The sequence below is a fragment of the Grammomys surdaster genome, unplaced genomic scaffold, assembly GCF_004785775.1.
Source record: "Grammomys surdaster isolate TR1022 unplaced genomic scaffold, NIH_TR_1.0 183, whole genome shotgun sequence".
NCBI classification, from domain to species: domain Eukaryota; kingdom Metazoa; phylum Chordata; class Mammalia; order Rodentia; family Muridae; genus Grammomys; species Grammomys surdaster.
In genome coordinates, this window is record NW_021604628.1 from 691199 (window position 1) to 712836 (window position 21638).

Sequence of the window (21638 nt, forward strand, 5' to 3'; positions counted from 1 at the left end):
GCCCGGTGGTCCTGGAAATTGAACTTGGGTCCTCTAGAAGAGCAGCAAAGTTTTCTAATCATTGAGCCACTTCTCCAGGACCCTCTGGCTTTTCTTCCCTTCAGATTTATTTTACATGTATGACTGTTTTGCCTGTGTGTATGGATGTGAAGCGTGTCCATGCCTAATGCCCTCAGAGGTCAGAAAAGAGTTAAGGATGGTTGTGAGCTGCCATGTAGGTGCTGGGAACTGAGTCCCAGGTCCTCTCAAGAGTAACAGGTGCTCTTAACTGCTGAGCCATCTATCTATCTATCTCCCTTGGTTTTATTTTAGTGGCTGGGGTTGATTTGGGGTCAAAACTACTACCTGTTTTTTTAATTTTTGTCCAAGGATGGAGCGTGCTGCTCTGTCCCGGCCGTGGTGATAGATACATCTGCTTGTTTTGAGACTGAGTTTCACTGTAGCCAGAGCTGAGCTGAAACTCACTATGTAACCTTTGGCTAGCCTTAAACTTGTAGGGATTCTCCAGCTTCAGCTCTCAAGTGTTAGGATTTCAGGTGTGTGCTTCGGGGACTGGCGAGCGGAGGCATTTTTGATGAGTGAATGAGAAGAAGGTGTGAACGGGGGGTCAGTGCTGTAGTTTTGTCGGAGGAGGGGACTGAGGCTGGGTATTGAATAAGGGTAACAAATACTAACCTTAATAATGCGGATTAGACCAGAAAATGGAGACAGCCTCTGATGGGAGGCTGAGTGGGAAGGCTCTGGACTGAGGTCTGGGAAGCAGGCAACAGGAGACTCAACCTCAGAGGATGCTGGGCTGTCCAGACAGTCCTTCCAAAGTGGTCTGATGCCTGTCGTTGGGCTCTTTTTATAGCTACTCTCAGTGTATCTGAAAGGGAACCTTTATTTTCTTGAGAATTCCTTTCCTTGGGGGTCTGCAGAGATATGCTCAGTGGTTAAAAGCACTTCCTGTTCTTCTTTCAGGGGATCTGAGTTCTGCTCTTCACTCCCACACCAGCCAGCTCCCCGGGCCTGGAACTCCAGATCCAGGGAGTTGGGATTCTCAAACCCCAGGCAAATAAATACCGGGAGGGCAAGGCTTTCCTCCCTCCTCTGTGGGACACACCAGAAAAGACATCACAAGTGACTGTTACTCAGTAGGAGAGAGGATTAAGGGCTACTCAGAGGGTGGACACCTAAGAACAGAGGTTGTGGGAAAAACAAGACACTGTCTTCTCTCTGGGGAAGTTTGACTGCTAGCTTCCTCTAGACATGCTCCCCAACTCCCTCACCCCTCCCTAGCCCCTGCCCCCTGCAATTTCACCTTGCTAGGTTCCCACCTTCCCTCCCTTCACCCCTCCCCCACTTTACCTCTTTTTTTTTTTTTTGTATTGGTGATTGATACAGGGCAAGCATGCTATCACTGAGCTACACTGCCTTTTTTTTTTTCTCTTTTTTTTTTTTTTTTTTGAAACAGGGTTTCTCTGTATAGCCCTGGCTGTCCTGGAACTCACTCTGTAGACCAGGCTGGCCTCAAACTCAGAAATCCGCCTGCCTCTGCCTCCCAAGTGCTGGGATTAAAGTCGTGTGCCACCACCACCCGGCGCCTTTTTTTTTTTTTTACCTTTTTAATTTTGAGATTTTGAGACAGGGTAAGTCCCCCGCCTCTCTCTCTCTCTCTCTCTCTCTCTCTCTCTCTCTCTCTCTCTCTCTCTCTCTCTCTCTCTCTGTATACACATGCCTGAATTCTGCATGTCAGGGAGGTCAGAAGAAGGCATCAGATGCCCTGGACTGGAGTTACAGACAGACTACAGACAGACAGGCAGTTGTATGCTGCCATGTGGGTGCTGGGAACTGAACCTGGGTCTTGTGCATGAGTAATAAGTGCTCTCTACTGTTGAGCTATCCCTCCAGTCACTGAGTGGGAGCCTTATTCTTTCTTTCTCTCTCTCTTTGTTTTGTTTTGTTTTTTTGAGACAGGGTTTCTCTGTGTAGCCCTGGCTGTCCTGGAACTCACTCTGTAGACCAGGCTGGCCTCGAACTCAGAGATCCACCTGCCTCTGCCTCCCAAGTGCTGGGATTATTTCCTTTTTTTAATTTAAGATTGATTTAAACCGGGCGGTGGTGGCGCACGCCTTTAATCCCAGCACTTGGGAGGCAGAGGCAGGCGGATTTCTGAGTTCGAGGCCAGCCTGGTCTACAGAGTGAGTTCCAGGACAGCCCGGACTATAAAGAGAAACCCTGTCTCGAAAAACCAAAAAAAAAAAAAAAAAAAAAAAAGATTGATTTATTTATGTATATGAGTCCACTGTCACTGTCTTAAGACACACCAGAAGGGCATTAGATCCCATTACAGATGGTTGTGAGCCACCAAGTGGTTGCTGAGAATTGAACTCAGGACTTCTGGAAGAACAGTCAGTGCTCTCTCTTAACCACTGAGCCATCTCTCCAGTCCTGAGCTTTTTTTTTTTTTTTTTCCTTCCTAAAGCCACCCTTTCACTATAACCTTCCTGCCTCAGCCTCCCAAGGACATGGAAGTAAGCTCCTCTGCCAAGGGCTTAGCTTATGCACTCTTCTGAAACATAGAGACACAGATCTCCAGAAAGACATGGCTTTCTCTCCGCTCTCCAATAGATGGGCACCACCCCTGAGTCCCTTAGAACTTCCTCCAGCATTTGTCATACTGAGTCCAAGAGGCCCAAGTGGCCTGGCTCCTTTGTGTCCCGGAAGCTCAAGGGGATGTGAGCTGTGACTTGTCTCCCAGGACGTATCCCAGCTCCTGTCTAAGGTCTACCACCTTGTACTAAACTGTGAAGAAAATCAATCCTGTCTGGGGATTGGTCGAGCTGGGTGAGGGCTTGCCTAGCATGCCTCAAGCCCTAGGTTAAAAATTGGAGCATACTGCATAGACCAGGCACAGGGGGGCCATGTGTAATCCCCTCGCTCAGGAGGAAGAGGTGAGGAGATCAGAAGTTCAAGGCTACCTACGAGGGAGTCTTAAGAAAACCCTGGGCTGTCCTTCATCTTGTTTTAGAAAGAAGAAAGAAAGTAAAAAGGAAATAAATAAAAAACAGGATGAAGATCCACGGGTCTTCAACAGTTTTCAGTGTTTCCCTCCTTTTTTTTTTAATTTTTATTTATTTATTTATTTATTTATTATATGTAAGTACACTGTAGCTGTCTTCAGACACCCCACAAGAAGGCATCAGATATCATTACTGTGGTTGCTGGGATTTGAACTCATGACCTCTGGAAGAGCAGCCAGTGCTCTTAACCACTGAGCCATCTCACCAGCCCCAGTGTTTCCCTTCTTAAGAACATTCGTCATAGGGCAGCGGTGGCGCACGCCTTTAATCCCAGCACTTGGGAGGCAGAGGCAGGCAGATTTCTGAGTTCGAGAGTTCGAGGCTAGCCTGGTTCAGAGTGAGTTCCAGGAGAGCCAGGGCTACACAGAGAAACCCTGTCTCGAAAAACCAAAAAAAAAAAAAAAAAAGAACATTCCAACTTACCCTGTCTCAATGTCATGATAGAAAGGCCTGATTTATGCCTGGTGAGAAAGAACTAGAGGTAAGATCGTGTCTCTCTCTAGTGTCGGCCGAACGGGAGCAAGGGGAGGCCTGGAAGGCAGGAGGGGAACAAGGAGGCTGAGATCTGATTCTTTGTGGCCAGTCTCCTACCACCAGCAATCTCGGCCAGTCTTCCCCAGGGACTTCAGAAGGGGGTGAGGGAAGAAAGGAGTATGTCCTTAGCTTAGGTAAAACCTGGGTTTTGCCCCCAGTACCATCTAAACCAGGTATGGTGGGAGAAGGTCTCTAAGCACAAGTTCAAGGTCACCCTCAGCTGCAGCTGTGAGTTAAGGCCAGTCAGTCTGGACTGCCTGAGATTCCAACTCAATAAAAGAGGGGGAGGTGGAGGGAGAGGGAGAGGTGTTGTGGAGTGAGGGAGAGAATACAGAAGAGGTTAGAGGTGTGGTGGCACAGACCTTTCATCTCAACACCAGCAGGCCAGCAGGGGCTACAAAGCAAGTTCTAGGTCAGCCTGGGCTACATTCCAAGAATTACCTTAGAGAGAAAGCAGTTTTTAATCCTAGCACTCTACAGGAGGTAGAGGCAGGGGAAATCTCTGTGAGTTTAAGGCCAGCCTGGTCTTCAGAGTGAATTCCTGGACAGCCAAAGTCACACAGAGAAACTCTGTCTCAGAAAAAAGAAAGAGAGAGAGAAAGAGAGAAAGAAAGAAAGAAAGAAAGAAAGAAAGAAAGAAAGAAAGAAAGAAGACTCACCAAAACAAAACAAAACAAAAAGCAAACAAAAAACCACCACAAACAAAACAAAGCTGCCCTTCCTGTCCCTTAGGGAAACAGGTCTGAACAGGCCCTTCTGTTCAGCAGAGGGTCTGTGTGTTCACTCCACAGGTATTTATAGAGCACCTGCAATGGGCTGGGCGTTGTTCTAGGTGTCAGGGAAAACAGCCACGAAGTAAATCTGGTGTTCCGGTGCCCTGGGGAGAGGACAGGGGAGGGAACTCTCCATACTTAGTCAGGAGTATGTGCTATGGGGAAAATCTGCAAGGTTGGGTACAGTTAGCAGGATTTGCTAGCAGGCGTACGGTCCTGAGTGTGACCCATAACTGCCCAGGCCCGAGGACAAGTGGGATAGATGGCTGTGTGTGTGTACATGTGTGTGTATATATACATGTGAGTGTGTATACATGTGAGAGTGTGTATACATGTGAGTGGGAATGCATACATGTAAGTGTGCATATGTATACATGTAAGCGTGTATACATGTGAGTGTGTGTATACACGTGAGTGGGTATACACGTATGTATGTGTGTGAGTGTGTGTATACATGTGAGTGTGTATACATGTGAGAGTGTGTATACATGTGAGTGTGCATGCATATGTGTAAGTGTGTATATGTATACATGTAAGTGTGTATGCATGTGAGTGTGTATACACATGAGTGTGTGCATACACGTGAGTGTGTATGCACATGAGTGTGCATACATGCATGTATGCATGTGAGTGTGTATATACATGTGAGTGTATATACATGTGAGAGTGTGTATACATGTGAGAGTATGTATACATGTGTATACATGTGAGTGTATACATGTGAGTGTGTGTATATATACATGTGAGTGTGCATGCATGTGTGTATGTGTGTGCTTGCACATTAGAACCTAGACCATGTAGGAAAAAGCATTGCTACTAATGACTTTCTTTCTTTCTTTTTCTTTTTTTTTTTTCAAGACAGGGTTTCTCTGTGTAGCCCTGGCTGTCCTGGAACTCACTCTGTAGACCAGGCTGGCCTCGAACTCAGAAAAGTGCTCTTAACTGCTGAGCCATCTCTCCAGCCCAGCACTCCTGTTTATATAAGCCCACCCCACTCCAACATCTCTGCGTTCTCTCCCAGCCTGTAGCCTTCCTCTTAATAAATTCTATCCATCCTAAATCCAGATCCCTCAATAGCCGCTGCCTCTACTCCAGGCTCCACCCCTTCATCACTATGTCATGCTCAGGCTCCACCCCTTCATCACTATGTCATGCTCAGGCTATTGCAGATGCAGCTCCTGACTGGTTTGCAACATGCACCCTAAGCAGTCTACAGACAAGCCTCTGCCAAGACACTTAAAGGGGCTTTGTTGTTTTGATTTTTGAGGCAGGGTCTTACTGTGTAGCCCTGGCTGGCTGGTCTGGAACTCACTCTGTAGACCAAGCAATGGATTCACAGAGATCTGTCTTCATCCAAGCACTAGGATTAAAGACGCCAAACAGACACCACGCCTGGCCTCTTGTTTGTTTGGAGACAGGGTCTCTTGTATCCAAGTTGTATCCAAGAGTAGCCTATAACTTTTTTTTTTTTTCCAGGTCAGTGTTTCTCTGTGTAGCCTTGGGTGTCCTGGGACTCACTCTGAAGACCAGGCTAGCCTCAAACTCACAGAGATCCACCTACTTCTGCCTCTCCAGTCCTGAGATTAAAGGTGTGCAGGACCACTGCCCAGTCGCCTAGAATTAATTAATTAATTTATTTATTTATTTATTTATTTATTTCTAGCATTTAGAGGATTTGTAGAACAGAGGTGGTGGTTTGAGGTGTGGGGAAAGGTGATCTGAGGGAAACAAAGGCGGCTTGTGGCTGGTACATGGTGAACCAACTTCACTGCTCTTGGTAGGAAGTGTGGGCCTTTAGCGTGCTCTAAGTGAGGGTGGAGGTTTGGCTAGCCGGAGTCAAAAGGTCACCCACAGGACACCAAGGTCACATGCAGCAGGCAGGGGTCAAGAGTGTCAGTCTACCTGAGCTATCTTCAAGTTCCTGAAAAAAAAAAAAAGAAAAGACAGATTATGCAACTGCCGTTGTTATGACCTTGGGTTAGAGGTGATGTCACAGAAGAACTAGCAGGAATAGAACAGCGCTCCGCTTACCTCAGTGACCTCTGAACTCCTGGCTTCAGCTATTGGTGGGGAGGGAATGACCCCTGAGGTCAGAGGTTAAGATTTTGTTTTTTTTTTTTTTTGTTTTTTTGTTAGTGTGTCCTAGTTCCTGTCAGAACCTAGGCCCGCTCACCTGAGGTCGACTCTCTAGCCAGTTGGCTCTGGGAGGAAGAAGTGATTCCTAGGTCACTATCGGGTTATTGATAGGATCTGGCTACTTAGGGGCTGTTGTTTGGGGACATTAGTGAATAAAAAAAATACAAATAAAAAAGCACGATACCAGTGCTCCTAGGTTTGGTGGAGGAGGACATTCATTGTAGATGTAAGGGAGAGAGCCAGAGGCCGGGACATCCCGGGAGAGTCCAGACTGAACAAGATCCTGAGCCTAACCCTGAGAGGAGAGGGGAGCAGAGAGCCGGAAGAGTAAGGGGCAGACAAAAAAGGGCAGGCATCTTTTTTTTTTTTTTTTTTGGTTTTTCGAGACAGGGTTTCTCTGTGTAGTCCTGGCTGTCCTGGAACTCACTCTGTAGACCAGGCTGGCCTTGAATTCAGAAATCCGCCTGCCTCTGCCTCCCAAGTGCTGGGATTAAAGGCGTGTGCCACCACCACCCGGCAAGGCCAGGTATCCAAAATGGCTGCATTATATAGTGAAGGCAGCTGGGAAAAAGCTTCCTAGCCCCTGGGCTGGAGAAGTTTAGGGTACTCCAGCCATACCCTGAGGTATGGGACTGAGGGTTGCTGAGAGAACTTGGGGACAGGTTTGCTTTGCTATGTTAAAAATAGGCACCTCAGCTAGCCATTTGTCCTGGGTTTGAGATCTAACTATAACTTCCCAGCCAAATGAACGTCTCTGTAGGGAGACTCCCAACCCCGGGGCTGTGTTTTGGTTCCACCAGCATTGAAACCTATATGGTGTTAACCAGAACTTTTTCAGGGTGGGTGAGAGAGTTTCATGGGTAAAGGCACTTGTTGTCAATCCCAGAGCTCACGTGGTGGATGGAGATTTCCATAAGGTCTCCTCTGACTACTTCCATATGTACTCTATGGCACACTAGCTCTTCCTAGTAAATAAATAGATCATTCATTTACACACACACACACACACACACACATATACACATACACACATACATGTACACACACATAAACACACACATACACACACATACACACATACACATACACACACACACAAACACACACACACACACACACACACACACACACATATGTATATATAGCTTGGCTAGAAACTATGTAGACCAGGCTGGCTTTTAATTCAAAGAGGCCCTGTGTCTGCTTCTAGAGCCCTGGGGTTAAAGGCAGGGTCACCAATCTAGCCAAGACAGTTATTTATTTATTTATTTATTTATTTATTTATTTATTTATTTATTTTCGAGACAGGGTTTCTCTGTGTAGCCCTGGCTGTCCTGGAACTCACTCTGTAGATCAGGCTGGCCTCCAACTCAAGAGATCTGACTGCCTCTGCCTCCCAAGTGCTGAGATTAACGGTGACTTAAAATAAGTCACCATCCAGTGACTTAGTTTATTTTTATTTATTTGTTTTTTAAAGATGTATTTATTTTATGTATATGAATATACTGTAAGTGTCTCAGACAACTTCAGACACCAGAAGAGGGCATCAGATCCCATTACAGATGGTTGTGAGCCACCGTGTGGTTGCTGGGAATTGAACTCAGGACCTCTGGAAGAGCACTCAGTGCTCTTACCCTCTGAACCATCTCTCCAGGCTGACTTATTTTATTTTTAAATTTTGTGTATGTATATGTCCACATGTGACTATGGACACATGAGTACAGTAGTTTCAAAAGCCAGAAGGTAGCCTATGATCTCTAGGAATGGACAAACATGTTTGTTTTGAGACTAGGTCTCTATGTGGTCCTGGCTGTCCTGTAACATGGGGATCAGGCTGGCCTACCTCTGTGACTTGAGCGATAGCATTTAAGGCCTGTGCCACTATACCCCTCCCCAAAAGAAACATCTTAAATAGACTTTATGTTAAAATATAAGAATACACTCGTGTATTTGTGCATGTTTGTGTGTGTGTGGTGTGCATGCACGGGTGTGGGCTGGTGCTCCACCATGAGAGGGCGGAGGTCAGAAGGCAACTTGTGGGAATCGATTCTCTCCCCTGACCCTCACCTTGTAAGCAACATCTTATCTCTTAGCCAGGCTCTGTTTGTTCACAGGGCACACGTACTGACCTGTTCTTTCTGAGCTACGTGACAGGTGGGCCTACCCTCTCGGTGGAAGCAGTTATATAAACAAAATGGATTTCAGGGAGGTCAAAACTGGAGGGATGGGGGAGGAGGCTCATCAGAGGCAAGCCCAGGGGAGGGTAAGATTGAGCCCTGGGGTTTGGAGCCAGGGGAGGAAAGGCCTTCCAGAAGGGTAGAAGCAGGAGCAGGTTGGTTGAAGTTTGTGAGCCAAGAGAGACACCTGTTGGCCGGAGCGGGGGTAGCCACTTGTCACAGGTTGCAGAGATGGGGTGAGGCTGGAGAGGTCAGGAATAGACATGGAAGGACCATCCTAACCAAAGCAGCCTCAGTGGAATTGTGAAGGCTTCACCAGAAGGTGATAAGAGTAGAGAATAGAAACCCGGGGAGGCCAAGGCAGATGAATGAACCCCTGTGAGTTCGAGGCTAACCTGGTCTACAGAGTGAGTTCCAGTTTTTCTTTTTGTTGTTGTTGTTGTTTGTTTTTTGTTTGTTTTTCAAGACAGAGTTTCTCTGTGCAGCCCCGACTGTCCTGGAACTCACTCTGTAGACCAGGTTGGCCTCGAACTCAGAAATCCACCTGCCTCTGCCTCCCAAGTGCTGGGATTAAAGTTGTGCGCCACCACTGCCTGGCTTTCAGTTTTGCTTTTTATTTTGTTATAGAGTCTCCCCATATTGCTGGAGTTGGCCTTGAATTCTCACTCCAGAGCTCAGGTAGGCCTGGAACTTTTTGACCCTCTTGCCTTAGGGTCGTCAGCTGGTGGATTGACCTGCTACACCTGAGCCTAGCTCAAGTATCTCTTGAGTTGAGCTTATTTCTGGTTCCCAGCCTCCTCACTTCTACTGTGACTGGGCTGAAGACACCAGGGTAGGGATATTAGATCCTGTTGTAGGTTTCAATACTGCTTAGAGAGTTTTGGTTTTGGCCAACAGTACTAGCTGGAAACTTGTCACAGACTGCCACCTTGTGGTCTTTTGTAGAACTGCCCCCCCAATGAATTTGCAACTTGTTGGCAAAAGGAATTGTTAGCTGTAATGGGTGAGTCCACAGAAGCCCCAGTGTTCAGGGTTGGGAGGAATGTGGTTCAAACGGACAGTATTGGGGTCCGGGAGAATGGTGGGTAAGAGCTGCCCTAGTTTGTGACCCTGAGTTCAGATCACAGGACCCAGCCTGGAGGGTGGTGTGTACCTGGAATCCCGGTACTGGTTGGAGGATTTCTGAGGCCAGCAGCTTAGCCAGGAAATAGCAAACTCCAGTTCAATGTAAGAGAGAGACCATCTTGAGTGAATAAAGGAGTGATCTCTGCCATCTGCCTCCGGTCCCCGCTTGACTTGCAGCCCAACAGATCTCCTCCACTCCCAAAGGTTTATTTTATTTAATTTTATTTTTTTGAGCCGAGCAGTGGTGGTGCACGCCTTTAATCCCAGCACTTGGGAGGCAGAGGCAGGCGGATTTCTGAGTTCGAGAGTTCAAGGCTAGCCTGGTCTACAGAGTGAGTTCCAGAACAGCCAGGGCTACACAGAGAAACCCTGTCTCAAAAAAACTAAAAAAAATAAAAAATAATTTATTTTTTGAGACAAGGTCTTATATGTAGACTAGAACTCTTTCTGTAGACAAGGTTAGCCTCCAACATACAGAGGCCTTTCTCAGCCTCCCAAGTGCTGAGAGAGAAAGAGAACTCCAGCATACCCAGCTTTAAACTTTTTTGTTTTATTGTTATTTTGTCTTTCCCCCCACATAGCATATGGTCTCAAGTAGCCCAGGGTAGCCCGAAACATGAAAATTCAGATGGGGATGTGCTTAAACTCCTGATCCCCCTACCTCCAATCACCAAATGCTGTTTCTGGTCCTATACCGCCACCATGCCTGTGTTTTGCAGATTATTTATTTGTTCATGTATTTGTTTAGGTAGCTTTTTGAGATAAGGTTTTAAAGGTACTAAGTAGGATATAAGGTAACCCTACTATCCCACTCTCCATTGAGGCTGCTGAATACTACAGTTTAAGAAGTGTGTGAAGCAACTGGAGAGATGGCTCAGGGGTTAAGAGCACTGACTATTCTTCTAGGGGTCCTGAGTTCAATTCCCAGCAACCCACAACCATCTGTAATGGGATCTGATGCCCTCTTCTGGTGAGTCTGGAGAGAACAATAGTGTATTCAACATAAAATATATTTTTTTAAAAAATAAGTCTATGGAAGGTACTAGATAGAACATACTGCGTCTTCTTCAGGAACTCAGCCAGTGTGACCAAAGTCTTCCTTTTATTATGTGACTTGGCCATGTCAGGTCCTCTAGTGCCCTCTAGCACTGTACACAAGGCCGACCTGTAAGGACAGTGGGTTTAAGGCTACGACATAGCACTTGAGTGTGAAATACAGGTCACAAGAGTGGTTCCTCACTGATAACAGGTGCACACCAGCACTCAGCAGTCGGCTTTAACATAGTGTCCTTCGGGGCCCGGAGAGATGGCTCAGTGGCTAAGAGCACCCGCCGTTCTTGCAGAAAACTTGAATTGGGTTCCCTGCACCCAACCCTGGTGGTTCACGGCTGCCTGGAACTTAGCTCCAGGGACTCCAACACAGCCTCTTCTGGCCTTCCTGGGAACTTGGACTCATGTGCACAAACCAACACTCCCACGCACACACAGACACATGGTTAAAGAAAAATAATTCGGGGCTGGAGAGATGGCTCAGCGGTTAAGAGCACTGACTGCTCTTCCAGAGGTCCTGAGTTCAAATCCCAGCAACCACATGGTGGCTCACAACCATCCGTAATGAGATTGGATGCCCTATTCTGATGTGTCCGAAGACAGCGACAGTGTACTCATAAATAAATAAATCTTAAAAAAAAAAAAAAAAAAAGAAAAATAATTCTTTAAAGCAGGGTAAGGTGGCATATGCCTTCAATCCCAGCGCTCAGGAGGCAGAAGTAGGTGGATCTTTGTAAGTTCCAGGAAAGCCTGCTCTACATAGTAAATTTCAGGCTAGCTGGGGCTACATAGTGAGATCCCAGTTCAACCAATATTTATTTGTTTGTTTGTTTGTTTATAAATCGCCCTTTGGGCTAGGTATATACTAAATTGAGTGCCTTTCTAGCATGAATGAGACCCTAAGGTTGAGCCTTTAATCCTAGCACTTGGGAGGCAGAGGCAGGCAGATCTCCGTGAGTTTGAAGCCAGCCTAGCCCACAGAGTGAGTTGCAGGACGACCAGGGATACACAGAGAAACTCAAATCCTGTCTCTGAAAACTAAAAAAGAGGGGGGAAAAGAAATAAAGATTGGTACCCTGTACTGCATAACTGGATGTGGTGTTTGTTGTATATCTGTAATCCCAGCACTCCAGAGGCAGAGAAAGGAATTCTGGGTCATCCTCAGCTAACGGAAAGTGGAGGCCAACCTGGGATAAGAGGTGGAGACAAGGCCTGGAAAATGTCATAGTAGGTTGAAAGGCTTGCCTCAAAAGCTTGAAGACCTAAGTTTGGGTCCACAGAACCGATGTAGAAGCCAGGCCTGTAGAGGGCTACAGAGGATCTAAAGTTTCTGGCCTCCCAAGGGTGCCTGTACTTGCAGACATATACCCCCACGCAGACACACCTGCGGATACATAATTAAAAGCAACAAAGAGAGGGCTGGAGAGATGGCTCAGTGATTCAGAGCACTTGCTGCTCTTGCAGAGGACCCGGGTTCAGTTCCCAGCACCTACGTAGGGTGGCTCACAACCACTTGTAAGGCCGGCTCCAGGGGGGCCCTATGCCTTTGCCTCTGAGTATCTGTACTGACAGGTAGATAATCATGCTCACGTGCACGCGCACACACACATACACACAATTTTTTTTTCAAGACAGGGTTTCTCTGTGTAGCCCCGGCTGTCTTGGAACTCACTCTGTAGACCAGGCTGGCCTTGAACTCAGAAATCTGCCTGCCTCTACCTCCTCCCAAGTGCTGGGATTAAAGGCGTGTGCCACCACTGCCCGGCACAAAATTTTAAAATGACTTAAAAATGGATGTGGTGGCACATGTTTTTAATCTTAGTACTACAGAGGTAGAGATGGAGGAGGGGGGACAAAAAAAAAAAGAATATTTAAAAAAATAGAGTTAAAAATCGACGCCAATAAGATAGTCACCTCAAAGGTAACCAATACTATAACAAGCTGCGAATAACTCAAGGTCTGAGCGTGAGCAGACCCTGGGTGAGCACCATCCCAGTCCTGGTTCAGTTTGTTTTGCGGTACAACGACCCCAGCCTGACAGGGGGCCATGAGTCCACGGTACTGATGGAGGAGCGCTTACGGCGGCCGGCTAAGCTCGTGATCTTGGGGTCCTTGTAGAGCGTGTAGCCGTGCTTGATCACGAAGGGCAGCGAGGAGAAGTGCAGGAGCATGCGGGAGATCTGCAGGAGCAAGTACAGTTGGCTCAGGTCCTTGAACTGCTCCTTGATGGTGCCGTGGATGAGCAGGACCATGGTGAAGCTGAGTAGCTCGTAGATGGTGATCCAGAGGGTGTAGATGAGCAGCCCGATGAACATGTTCTTGTCGAGGCAGAAGAGGAAGAAGCAGCTGACCGTGATGGTGGCGATGGATAGTCCTGTGCTGATGTTATGTCTGTAGACCACGACCCAGGACGCCACCTCGGATTCAGTGTCCAGGTAGATGCTGTATTTATCTTCGAAGCCGATGTGTGTCATCTGGTTCAGCTCAAAGATGAAGAACTGGATGGTATTCAGGATGGAGAAGATGCCCACCATGACCGCTATCATCCTCGCGTTCATTTTAGACCCGACTCACCAGGGTAGCTCCTGAAGGAGAAAATCCGGGATAAGCATGAGAAGAGGCAGAGCTAGCTCATGACCATGACCCCAAATCACGTGGAAAGGACGTGGCCCAAGGGTCTGAGCCACGGTCTAACCTAAGTAGCTGGAACCACGTTGCAGGGACGCGGTTGGGAAACACCACTGCCCCGGGGGTTGTTGGGTAGCTTCCAACTCTGTCTCGGGTCCCAAGGGTTGCGGTTCAGTGATGAATGGTTCTGTGGAGGCAAGAAGATCGGGAGTTCAAGGTCATTCCCAACCTGGCTTCAGGAGACCCTGCCTCAAAACAAACCCCCGCAAAATAACAGAAGCTCATCAGTTAGGAGCATGGAGTTTGCTGAAGAGCAAAGTTGGGTTCCTGGCGCCCCTGATCATGTGGCCTGTAACTAACTATTCTATTGCTAGGTTAAGACACTGTGACCGGCCGGGCATTGGTGGCGCATGCCTTTAATCCCAGCCCTTGGGAGGCAGAGGCAGGTGGATTTCTGAGTTCGAGGCCAGCCTGGTCTACAGAGTGAGTTCCAGGACAGCCAGAGATACACAGAGAAACCAAAACAAAAAACAAACAAAAAGACCCTGTCACCAAAGTTACTTACTGAGGAGTTTGTTTGGGGCTTAGGGTATTAGAGGACTACCTTGTCAGGGAACACATCACCAAGCAGGAAGGCCTGCTTGATGCCTAGCTGAGAGCTCACACATAGATCCAGAAGAGGGGGGCAGAGAGAGTTAACTGGAAATGGTGTCTGTTTTGAAAACCACAAAGCCTGTTGCAGTGACACTGCCTGATCTAAGAAGGCCACATGTGGTGGTGTCAATGAGAATGATTCCCATACACTCATATGTTTGAAGAGTTGGTCCTTAGTTGGTGGAACTGTTTGGGAAGGATTAGGAGGTGTGGGCTCTGTCCCCAGTGCTGTATAAGCCTGGTGTGGCAGCTCACACTGATAATCAGGACTTACTAGACAGACACAGGGAGAGCATTATATAGGTATTCTGTTGGCAAATTGGAGGCTGGTTTGTGATACACAAGACACTCTTAGTCCCTGGATGGGAGCCTGGTATCCACTTCACTACACTGTTGTTCAAATTACAACTTTTAAAATTTTATTTATTTTTTTAGACATTTTTATTTTATGTATGTGAGTGCACTGCAGCTGTCTTCAGACACACCAGAAGAGGGCATTGGATCCCATTGCAGATGGTTGTGAGCCACCATGTGGTTGCTGGGAATTGAACTCAGGACCTCTGGAAGAGCAGTCAGTGCTCTTAACCACTGAGCCATCTCTCCAGACCCCCAGATTCTTGTAAGCATTGGTGTTTTGCCTGAATGTACGTCTGTGAGGGCATCAGGTCCCCCAGAAATGGAGTTAGAGAGAGAGTTGTGAGCTGCTGTGTGGTTGCTGGGAATTGAACCTGGGTCCTCTGGAAGAGCAGCTAGTGCTCTTAATCAGGGAGCCATCATTCTAGCCCCCAAGTCGTTCTTTCTTATGTACATATTTTTTTTTATTATTCATAGTTACGTGTATGTGTGTGTCTGCATGTGGGTGCTATCAACTCTGGTCCTCTGGGAGATCAGTGTGTGCTCTTAACCACTGAGCCACCACCCCAGTCCTCTTTCTCACTCACCCCAACTATGTGTCTCAGTCTATGTGCCTCTGTCTGTCTGTCTGTCTGTCTGTCCTTTTTTCCCCCTGTGTCTTAATGCCTTGCTTGTGGAGGCCAGAAGAGGGCACCCAGTCTCTTCTTCTACCACTCTCCAGCTTTTCCTTAGAGACAAATATCTCTTTCTGAATCTGGAGCTCACCTTCTCTTAGCTCGATTGGAGGGCCCCCCCCACCCCCCGGGATCGGGAGCTGGGGTTATTTGCGTTTGAGGGTACACCTGGTTTGTCGAATGCGGGCTGGGATACAACTCTGATCCTCACGATCGTGTGCCAAGTGTCCTGCACCACTGAGCCATCTCCCCGAGGGCCACCGGGATGAAATGTCTCCAGTGGACTCATGATTATCTGCAATGACTATGTGCCAATCAGACAAACAACATGAGGGAGAGAGGGAGGGAGGTGGACGAGGGAAGGGGGAAGGAAAAGAAATGAGGGAGAAAGAGAAGAGGGAGGGAGGAACAAGAGGAAGGGAGGAGGGAAAGGAGGGGGAGGGAGGAAGAAGAGGGAAGGAGGAAGGAAAGGAGGGAATGGGGAAGAGGGAGGAAAAGAGGGAGGAGGGAGGGAGGAAAAGGGAGGAGGGAAGAAGGGACTGCTCATCATTTAAGAGTGCTTGCTGCTTTTATCAAGGACTTGTTCTGAATCCCAACATTCCTGTTGGATGGTTCATTACTACCCGACCCGACACCCCCTTCTGGTCTCTTTGGGCACTGCATAGCATATGTTTGTCATTTGGAAACATCTAGCAATAGCATACTTTTGTTTTTTTTTTTTTTCGAGACAGGGTTTCTCTGTGTAGCCCTGGCTGTCCTGGAACTGGCTCTGGAGACCAGGCTGGCCTTTAGCTCTCAGAGATCTACCTACCCCTGCCTCCCAAGTTCTGGGATTATAGGCGTGTGCCACCGATACCTGGCAGCAATTGTATTCTTAGCTTTAAGTATGGCTTCTAATATGAGCAGCTACTTAGACAAGGAGCTAACCATGAGATTAGCAAGAAAGGCTGAGATGGAGCCAACTCTCTGGCATGGTAAAAGCTACAGGTGTATCCTGTCAATTAAATGTCGGTTATCTGCAAACTCAATGGGCTGTGACCCTGGCCAAGTGGCTGACAGCTAGCAGACAGGCAAAGTCAGTAACTAGCAAAGATGAAGTCAGAGGTGGACAGAGGGGTCTTTCAGCTACCCCTGATTGGATTGGCAGTACGTGAAGAGCACATGGTCATCTCCCTGGTTGGGTCAGGGGACACGTGTATAACATGTGTGCTTTCCCTAGGTTTGATCCATGGTAGCCCAGAGAATTAACCAATCTCAATGGAGGGTTCCTCAGTCTTTATTTAGTTTCTGGCATACATACGCACACACACACACACACACACAAATGCACAGGTACACACACACTCGTGCACACATGTACACACAAACTCACACACTACACATACAACACATGTACACATGTGCACATGCATGCGCACGTGCGCACACACACACACACACACACACACACACACACACACACACACACTGGTAAAAGGCACAAAAGACCTGCTGTAATTGAAAACTTAGACTTGCAGAGAGACTCCCGTTCTTATGGCTCAGAAAACTCAATGACATGAAGAAGAATTTTTTTACCGAGAACATACCCCAGTGAACTAAGACTTGCCTAGTGTGTATGAGGCTTTCAGTTCAGTCCTTAGTACTGTCCCTCTCCCACCCCCAAATTTCTGGCTGATTCTACGGCATATACTGGCTAGTTTTATGTGAACTCTATGCAAACTAGAGTCACTGCAGAGGAGGGAGCCTCAGTTGAGAAAACGTCTCCGTAAGATTGTGATGTAGGTAAAACCGTAGGGCGTTTTCTTAGTTAGTTATTGGTGGGGGAGGGCCCAGCCCATGGTGGGTGGTGCCATCCCTGGGCTGGTGGTCCTGGACTCTAAGAAAGCAGGCTGAGCAAACCATGGGGAGCAAGGCAGCAAGCAGCACCCCTCCGTGGCCTCTGCATCAGCTCCTGCCTCCAGGTTCCTGCCCTGCTTGAGTTCCTGTCATGACTTCCTTTGACGATGAACAGCCACGTGGAAGTGTAAGCTGAATAAAAACTCTTTCCTCCCCAGGTTGCTTTGGTCACGGTGTTTCACTGCGGCAAAAGAAACCCTGGCTAAGATGATACACATATACTGTATTCTGTCTGCATGTTTGTCTCTTCTAAAACTCATGTGAAATCTATTTATCATTATGATGATATGGAGGGTGATTGGGACCTTTAAGAGGCACTAGGACACTGGGCAGTGGCCTGTGCACACCTTTAATCCCAATAGGCAGAGGTGGGTGGATTTCTGAGTTCGAGGCCAGCCTGGTCTACAGAGTGAGTTCCAGGACAGCCCAGGCTACAGAGAGAAACCCTATTTGAAGAAAACCAAACCAAACCAAGAGGCTCTGGGACACTACTGTGGGGAATTTCATACCTGAAGAAACAGGCCCAGAAGATTTATGGGCTGACCCTAGTGACCCGTGACATCATGCACACGAAGCCAGTCCAAAAAGAAGGAAGTCACATCATAAAACTTGTACCTCAGCAAAGCAATGAGATGTAGGTGGAGTCACCCAAATAGACACTTCACCCAGGCTTTCCATACAGAAATACTCATCAAAAATCTTACCTTTCACTGGGTGGTAGTGGCGCACGCCTTTAATCCCAGCACTTGGGAGGCAGAGGCAGGCAGATTTCTGAGTTCGAGGCCAGCCTGGTCTACAGAGTGAGCTTCAGGACAGCCAGGGCTACACAGAGAAACCCTGTCTCAAAAAACAAAAACAGGGCTGGAGAGATGGCTCAGTGGTTAAGAGCACTGACTGCACTTCCAGAGGTCCTGAGTTCAAATCCCAGCAACCACATGGTGGCTTACAACCATCTGTAATGAGATCTGATGCCCTCTTCTGGTGTGTCTGAAGACAGATACAGTGTATTCATAATAAATAAATAAATAAATAAATAAATAAATAAATCTTAAAAAAAAATACATATAAAAAAAAAACAAAAACAACAACAACAACAACAAAAAATGTGTGTGGTGGTGGAATAAGAAAGGCCACTATAGGGCCGGAGAGATGGCTCAATGGTTAAGAGCACTGAGCACTGACTGCTCTTCCAGTGGTGCTGAGTTCAATTCCCAACAACCACATGGTGGCTCACAACCATCTACAATGGGATCCGATGCCCTCTTCTGGTGTGTCTACAGTATGCTTACATAAACTAAATAAATCATTAAAAAAAAAAAACGAATGGTCCCTACAGGCTCATTTATTTGAATGTTTAGTTACCAGGAAGTGGAACTGTTTGAAAGAATTAGAAGGATTAGAGGGTGTGGCTTTGTTGGTGGAAATATGTCTCTGGGGATTGGCTTTGAGATTTCAAAAGCCCATGCCCAGCCTAGATTCTCTCTCTTCCTGCTGCCTTTGGATTAGGATGTAAAGCTCCCAGCTGTATGTCCAGTACTCTCCATGTTCCCTGCCACGATGATAGTGGGTTAAACTTCTATAAGTGTAAGCAAACCCTTCAATTAAATGCTTTTTTTTTTTTTTTTTGGTAAGTGTTGCTTTGGTCATGATGTCTCTTCACAGAGATAGAACAATGACTAAGACAGTGAATGCCTGTATGTTTGTGTGTTCACTGTATGTGTGCAGTGCCTGTCTAGTCCACACGAGGGCACTGGATCCCCTAGAACTGGAGTTACAGACAGTTGAAAGCTTCTTTGTGGGTGCTGGGACCCAAACCCAGGCGGCAAGTGCTCTTCACTGCAGAGCTACCTCTCTAGACCTTATTTGGCTATTTCTTGACAAACTACATATGTGTATTGGTGGTGAAACTCAAGAGAGAAGATAAGGAATGTTTTCTTTTTTTTTTGTTTGTTTTTATTGTTTCATTTATCAGGTCTATAACAGAAGACAAAGCAAGGGGTTGAGGTTAAAGAGGATATAGCATATGAAAAGCAATCCTCCCCCCAACAGGAAAGATGTATTGGAGGGGACAAGGACTGCCCTGAGAATCTTCAGGGGTGGAAAATGGCCACCATCATCCGCTGTAGTGCTGGATAAAGTGTATGATTTTTGATTTCCGCCGTGGATAGTCTCCGCTTCCCAAAGAGACTCGCCTATGGTAGGTGAGTATGTTGCCCTGTTTTTTGCTCTGGTAGATGACTTGCGCGTGGGTGATGACGAAATATAGCCAGAAGCAGTGTAGGGAGATGCGGGACACCCAGCCGAACCATCGCATGGCTCTGACCAGGGCCACGCTGAACTCGTCGGTGAGGGTCTGGATGCCCAGGTTGGTGGATTCATAGATGATGATCCAGATCCCGTAGGTCATGAGACCCTCGTAGATCTGGGCGTACACGGAATACAGGAGGAAGCAGCTGGCTATCATGGTGAAGATGGACAGGAAGAGGATGATTCTGAAGCTCCAGCAGATGAAGAAGTGCCTCAGTATGTTGAGGCCCTGAGTCTGGAAGTTCTCCGTGCAGTTACCATTCCCAAGGTGCTTCCTTTCGAAGATGAGGTGCATGTGGGTGGCCATGATGGAGAAGACTCCTGATAGCACTGTGCCCATCCTGGATGTCAACCCGCACCAGGTCTGATGCTTCATGTCAGTGTCTCCTGTGGAGACAAGCAACCCCACAGGGATTCAGTTCCTGCCCACCGCAGGAGATACCAGCTCACATCTCCAGAGTGGAAAGGAAAGTGGGTGTAGCATCTTTTTTTGTTTGTTTGTTTTGTTTTGTTTTGAGACAAAGTTTCTCTGTGTAGCCCGGGCTGTCCTGGAACTCACTCTGTAGACCAGGCTGGCCTCGAACTCAGAAATCTGTCTGCCTCTGCCTCCCAAGTGCTGGGATTAAAGACGTGCACCACCACCGCCCGGCGGGTGTAGCATCTTTAGCTGACTAAAGATGTTGGGCTGAGGTGGGGATGGAGAGGAGACCTGGATGATTCCTTGTGGGTAAAGGGTTTTGCAGAGGACCCTTGTTCAGGGTCCATTGTAAAACCCCTGCAGTGGCCTGTGTTTCTGTGATCCAGGTAATGGGGGGGGTGTGCGGGGGATGGAGACAGTCAGATCCTGGAGTTTACTGGCCTAGGTGAAACAGAATTTTGGATTCAGTAAGAGATCTGTTTCAAAGGAATATGATGGAGAACCATAGAGGAAGACACCTGACATTCTCCACAGGCTAACGGCAAGCCCGTCCCATCTTTTCTATTCCTGGTTTCAGAAGTCCCATAGTGACAATCCCAGCATGCCCCAGAAGCCAGCTCCACATGATGGGCCATAGACTGGGGAGGGGAGAAGGGGTTCCTAGTCTCCTGTCGACGTGCAGAGAATTCCTCTTAGGTGAGTGTTCATGATCTAAAACCAAGTTTGCCAAACTGCCCAAAGAAACACACACCGTCATGGCAAAGAAAAACTCACAGTGAGTTGATACGCCCTGGGTTTCCCTAACTCCCGCCTTGCCGGGACTGAGGGCTATGTCTCTATTGGCCTGTCTCTCCCTGAGTGCCTGATGTTGATAACTGACAGCCGCCACTACCGCCCCACCGCCGCTTTGTAGAAGGACCTGACACAGCCACTGGGACTTGCAGAACTGTTAGAAAACGTGATGTGACCATGTGAACAGTTAGTAACTAGACAACCGAGAAGGAGCTGGGGTCCCAGCTCATTGGATATGGTGTTTGCCTTGCACGTGTGAAATCCTAGTTCCTGACCTCTGTGTTATATAAAACTGTGGTGCACACCTGTAAATCCAGTGCTCTGGGCGTGTGGGGACAGGAGGGAGGTCAATTCCCAGCAACCACATGGTGGCTCACAGTCATGGGTCTCCAATGTTCTGGTGTGTCTGCAGGAAGTGACAGTGGACTCATAGACATAAAATAAATACATCTTTTTTTTTTTTAAAAAAGAAAAGATATAGAAGTCGGAAGGAATTGTTACACAGTTGTAAAATGAGAGCGTTACATTGTTGTCAAAATAAATCTCATCTCTGCAGAAACATACTACAGTTCACTTGACTCTTAGTCTGATGCCTGGGACTCACAGCGCAGAAGGGGAAGAACAGACTTGGAAACTGCCCTCTGACAATTTCTACAAGACTGCCGTGGCACACATGTATACAGGTGTTGGCACAAAATGAAAAGGAGAATGATCAGTGGGGGGAAAAACATTAATAGAAGACCTTGCAGAGTCGCCTTGAGGATTAAATGAGCAAATATGTTTGGGAGACTCAGAGGGTTGTGCACGCAGGGAGCACCGACCAGCTCAGGGCTCTTTATGCCAACGGGCGGCTCCTGTTTACCCTGCCTGTCAGCTATCGTTTGCTAGGCTTTGTGCACAGAGACGCCGGTTAGTCTTTTCCCTGCCCGTTTCCCGCTTTGCTAAGGGAGTCTGCCTGTGTTCAGGATGGCAAGAGGCCCAGATCCAGGGAAAACATTTGCCTTCCCAGACATTGCCTCCAAGTGATGACGTCCACGGACATAGTTCCAGGAGAT

The 21638-nt window shown here is 47.5% G+C and overlaps 2 protein-coding genes across 2 annotated transcripts; both read right to left on the reverse strand.

Annotated features, from left to right (window-relative positions):
• Positions 1-12863: 12863 nt before the first annotated feature.
• LOC114621579 (transmembrane protein 217-like) lies at positions 12864-13406 on the reverse strand. The gene has a single exon (XM_028767918.1). The coding sequence runs from the start codon at positions 13404-13406 to the stop codon at positions 12864-12866; it is 543 nt and encodes a 180-aa protein (XP_028623751.1).
• A 5773-nt stretch (positions 13407-19179) lies between these two features.
• LOC114621581 (transmembrane protein 217-like) lies at positions 19180-19749 on the reverse strand. The gene has a single exon (XM_028767919.1). The coding sequence runs from the start codon at positions 19747-19749 to the stop codon at positions 19180-19182; it is 570 nt and encodes a 189-aa protein (XP_028623752.1).
• Between the last annotated feature and the right edge of the window lie 1889 nt (positions 19750-21638).

What these genes read in the sequence shown, in the direction of transcription:
- LOC114621579 (XM_028767918.1), bottom strand. Translation starts at nt 13,406, where the DNA reads ATGATAGCGGTCATGGTGGGCATCTTCTCCATCCTGAATACCATCCAG.
- LOC114621581 (XM_028767919.1), bottom strand. Translation starts at nt 19,749, where the DNA reads ATGAAGCATCAGACCTGGTGCGGGTTGACATCCAGGATGGGCACAGTG.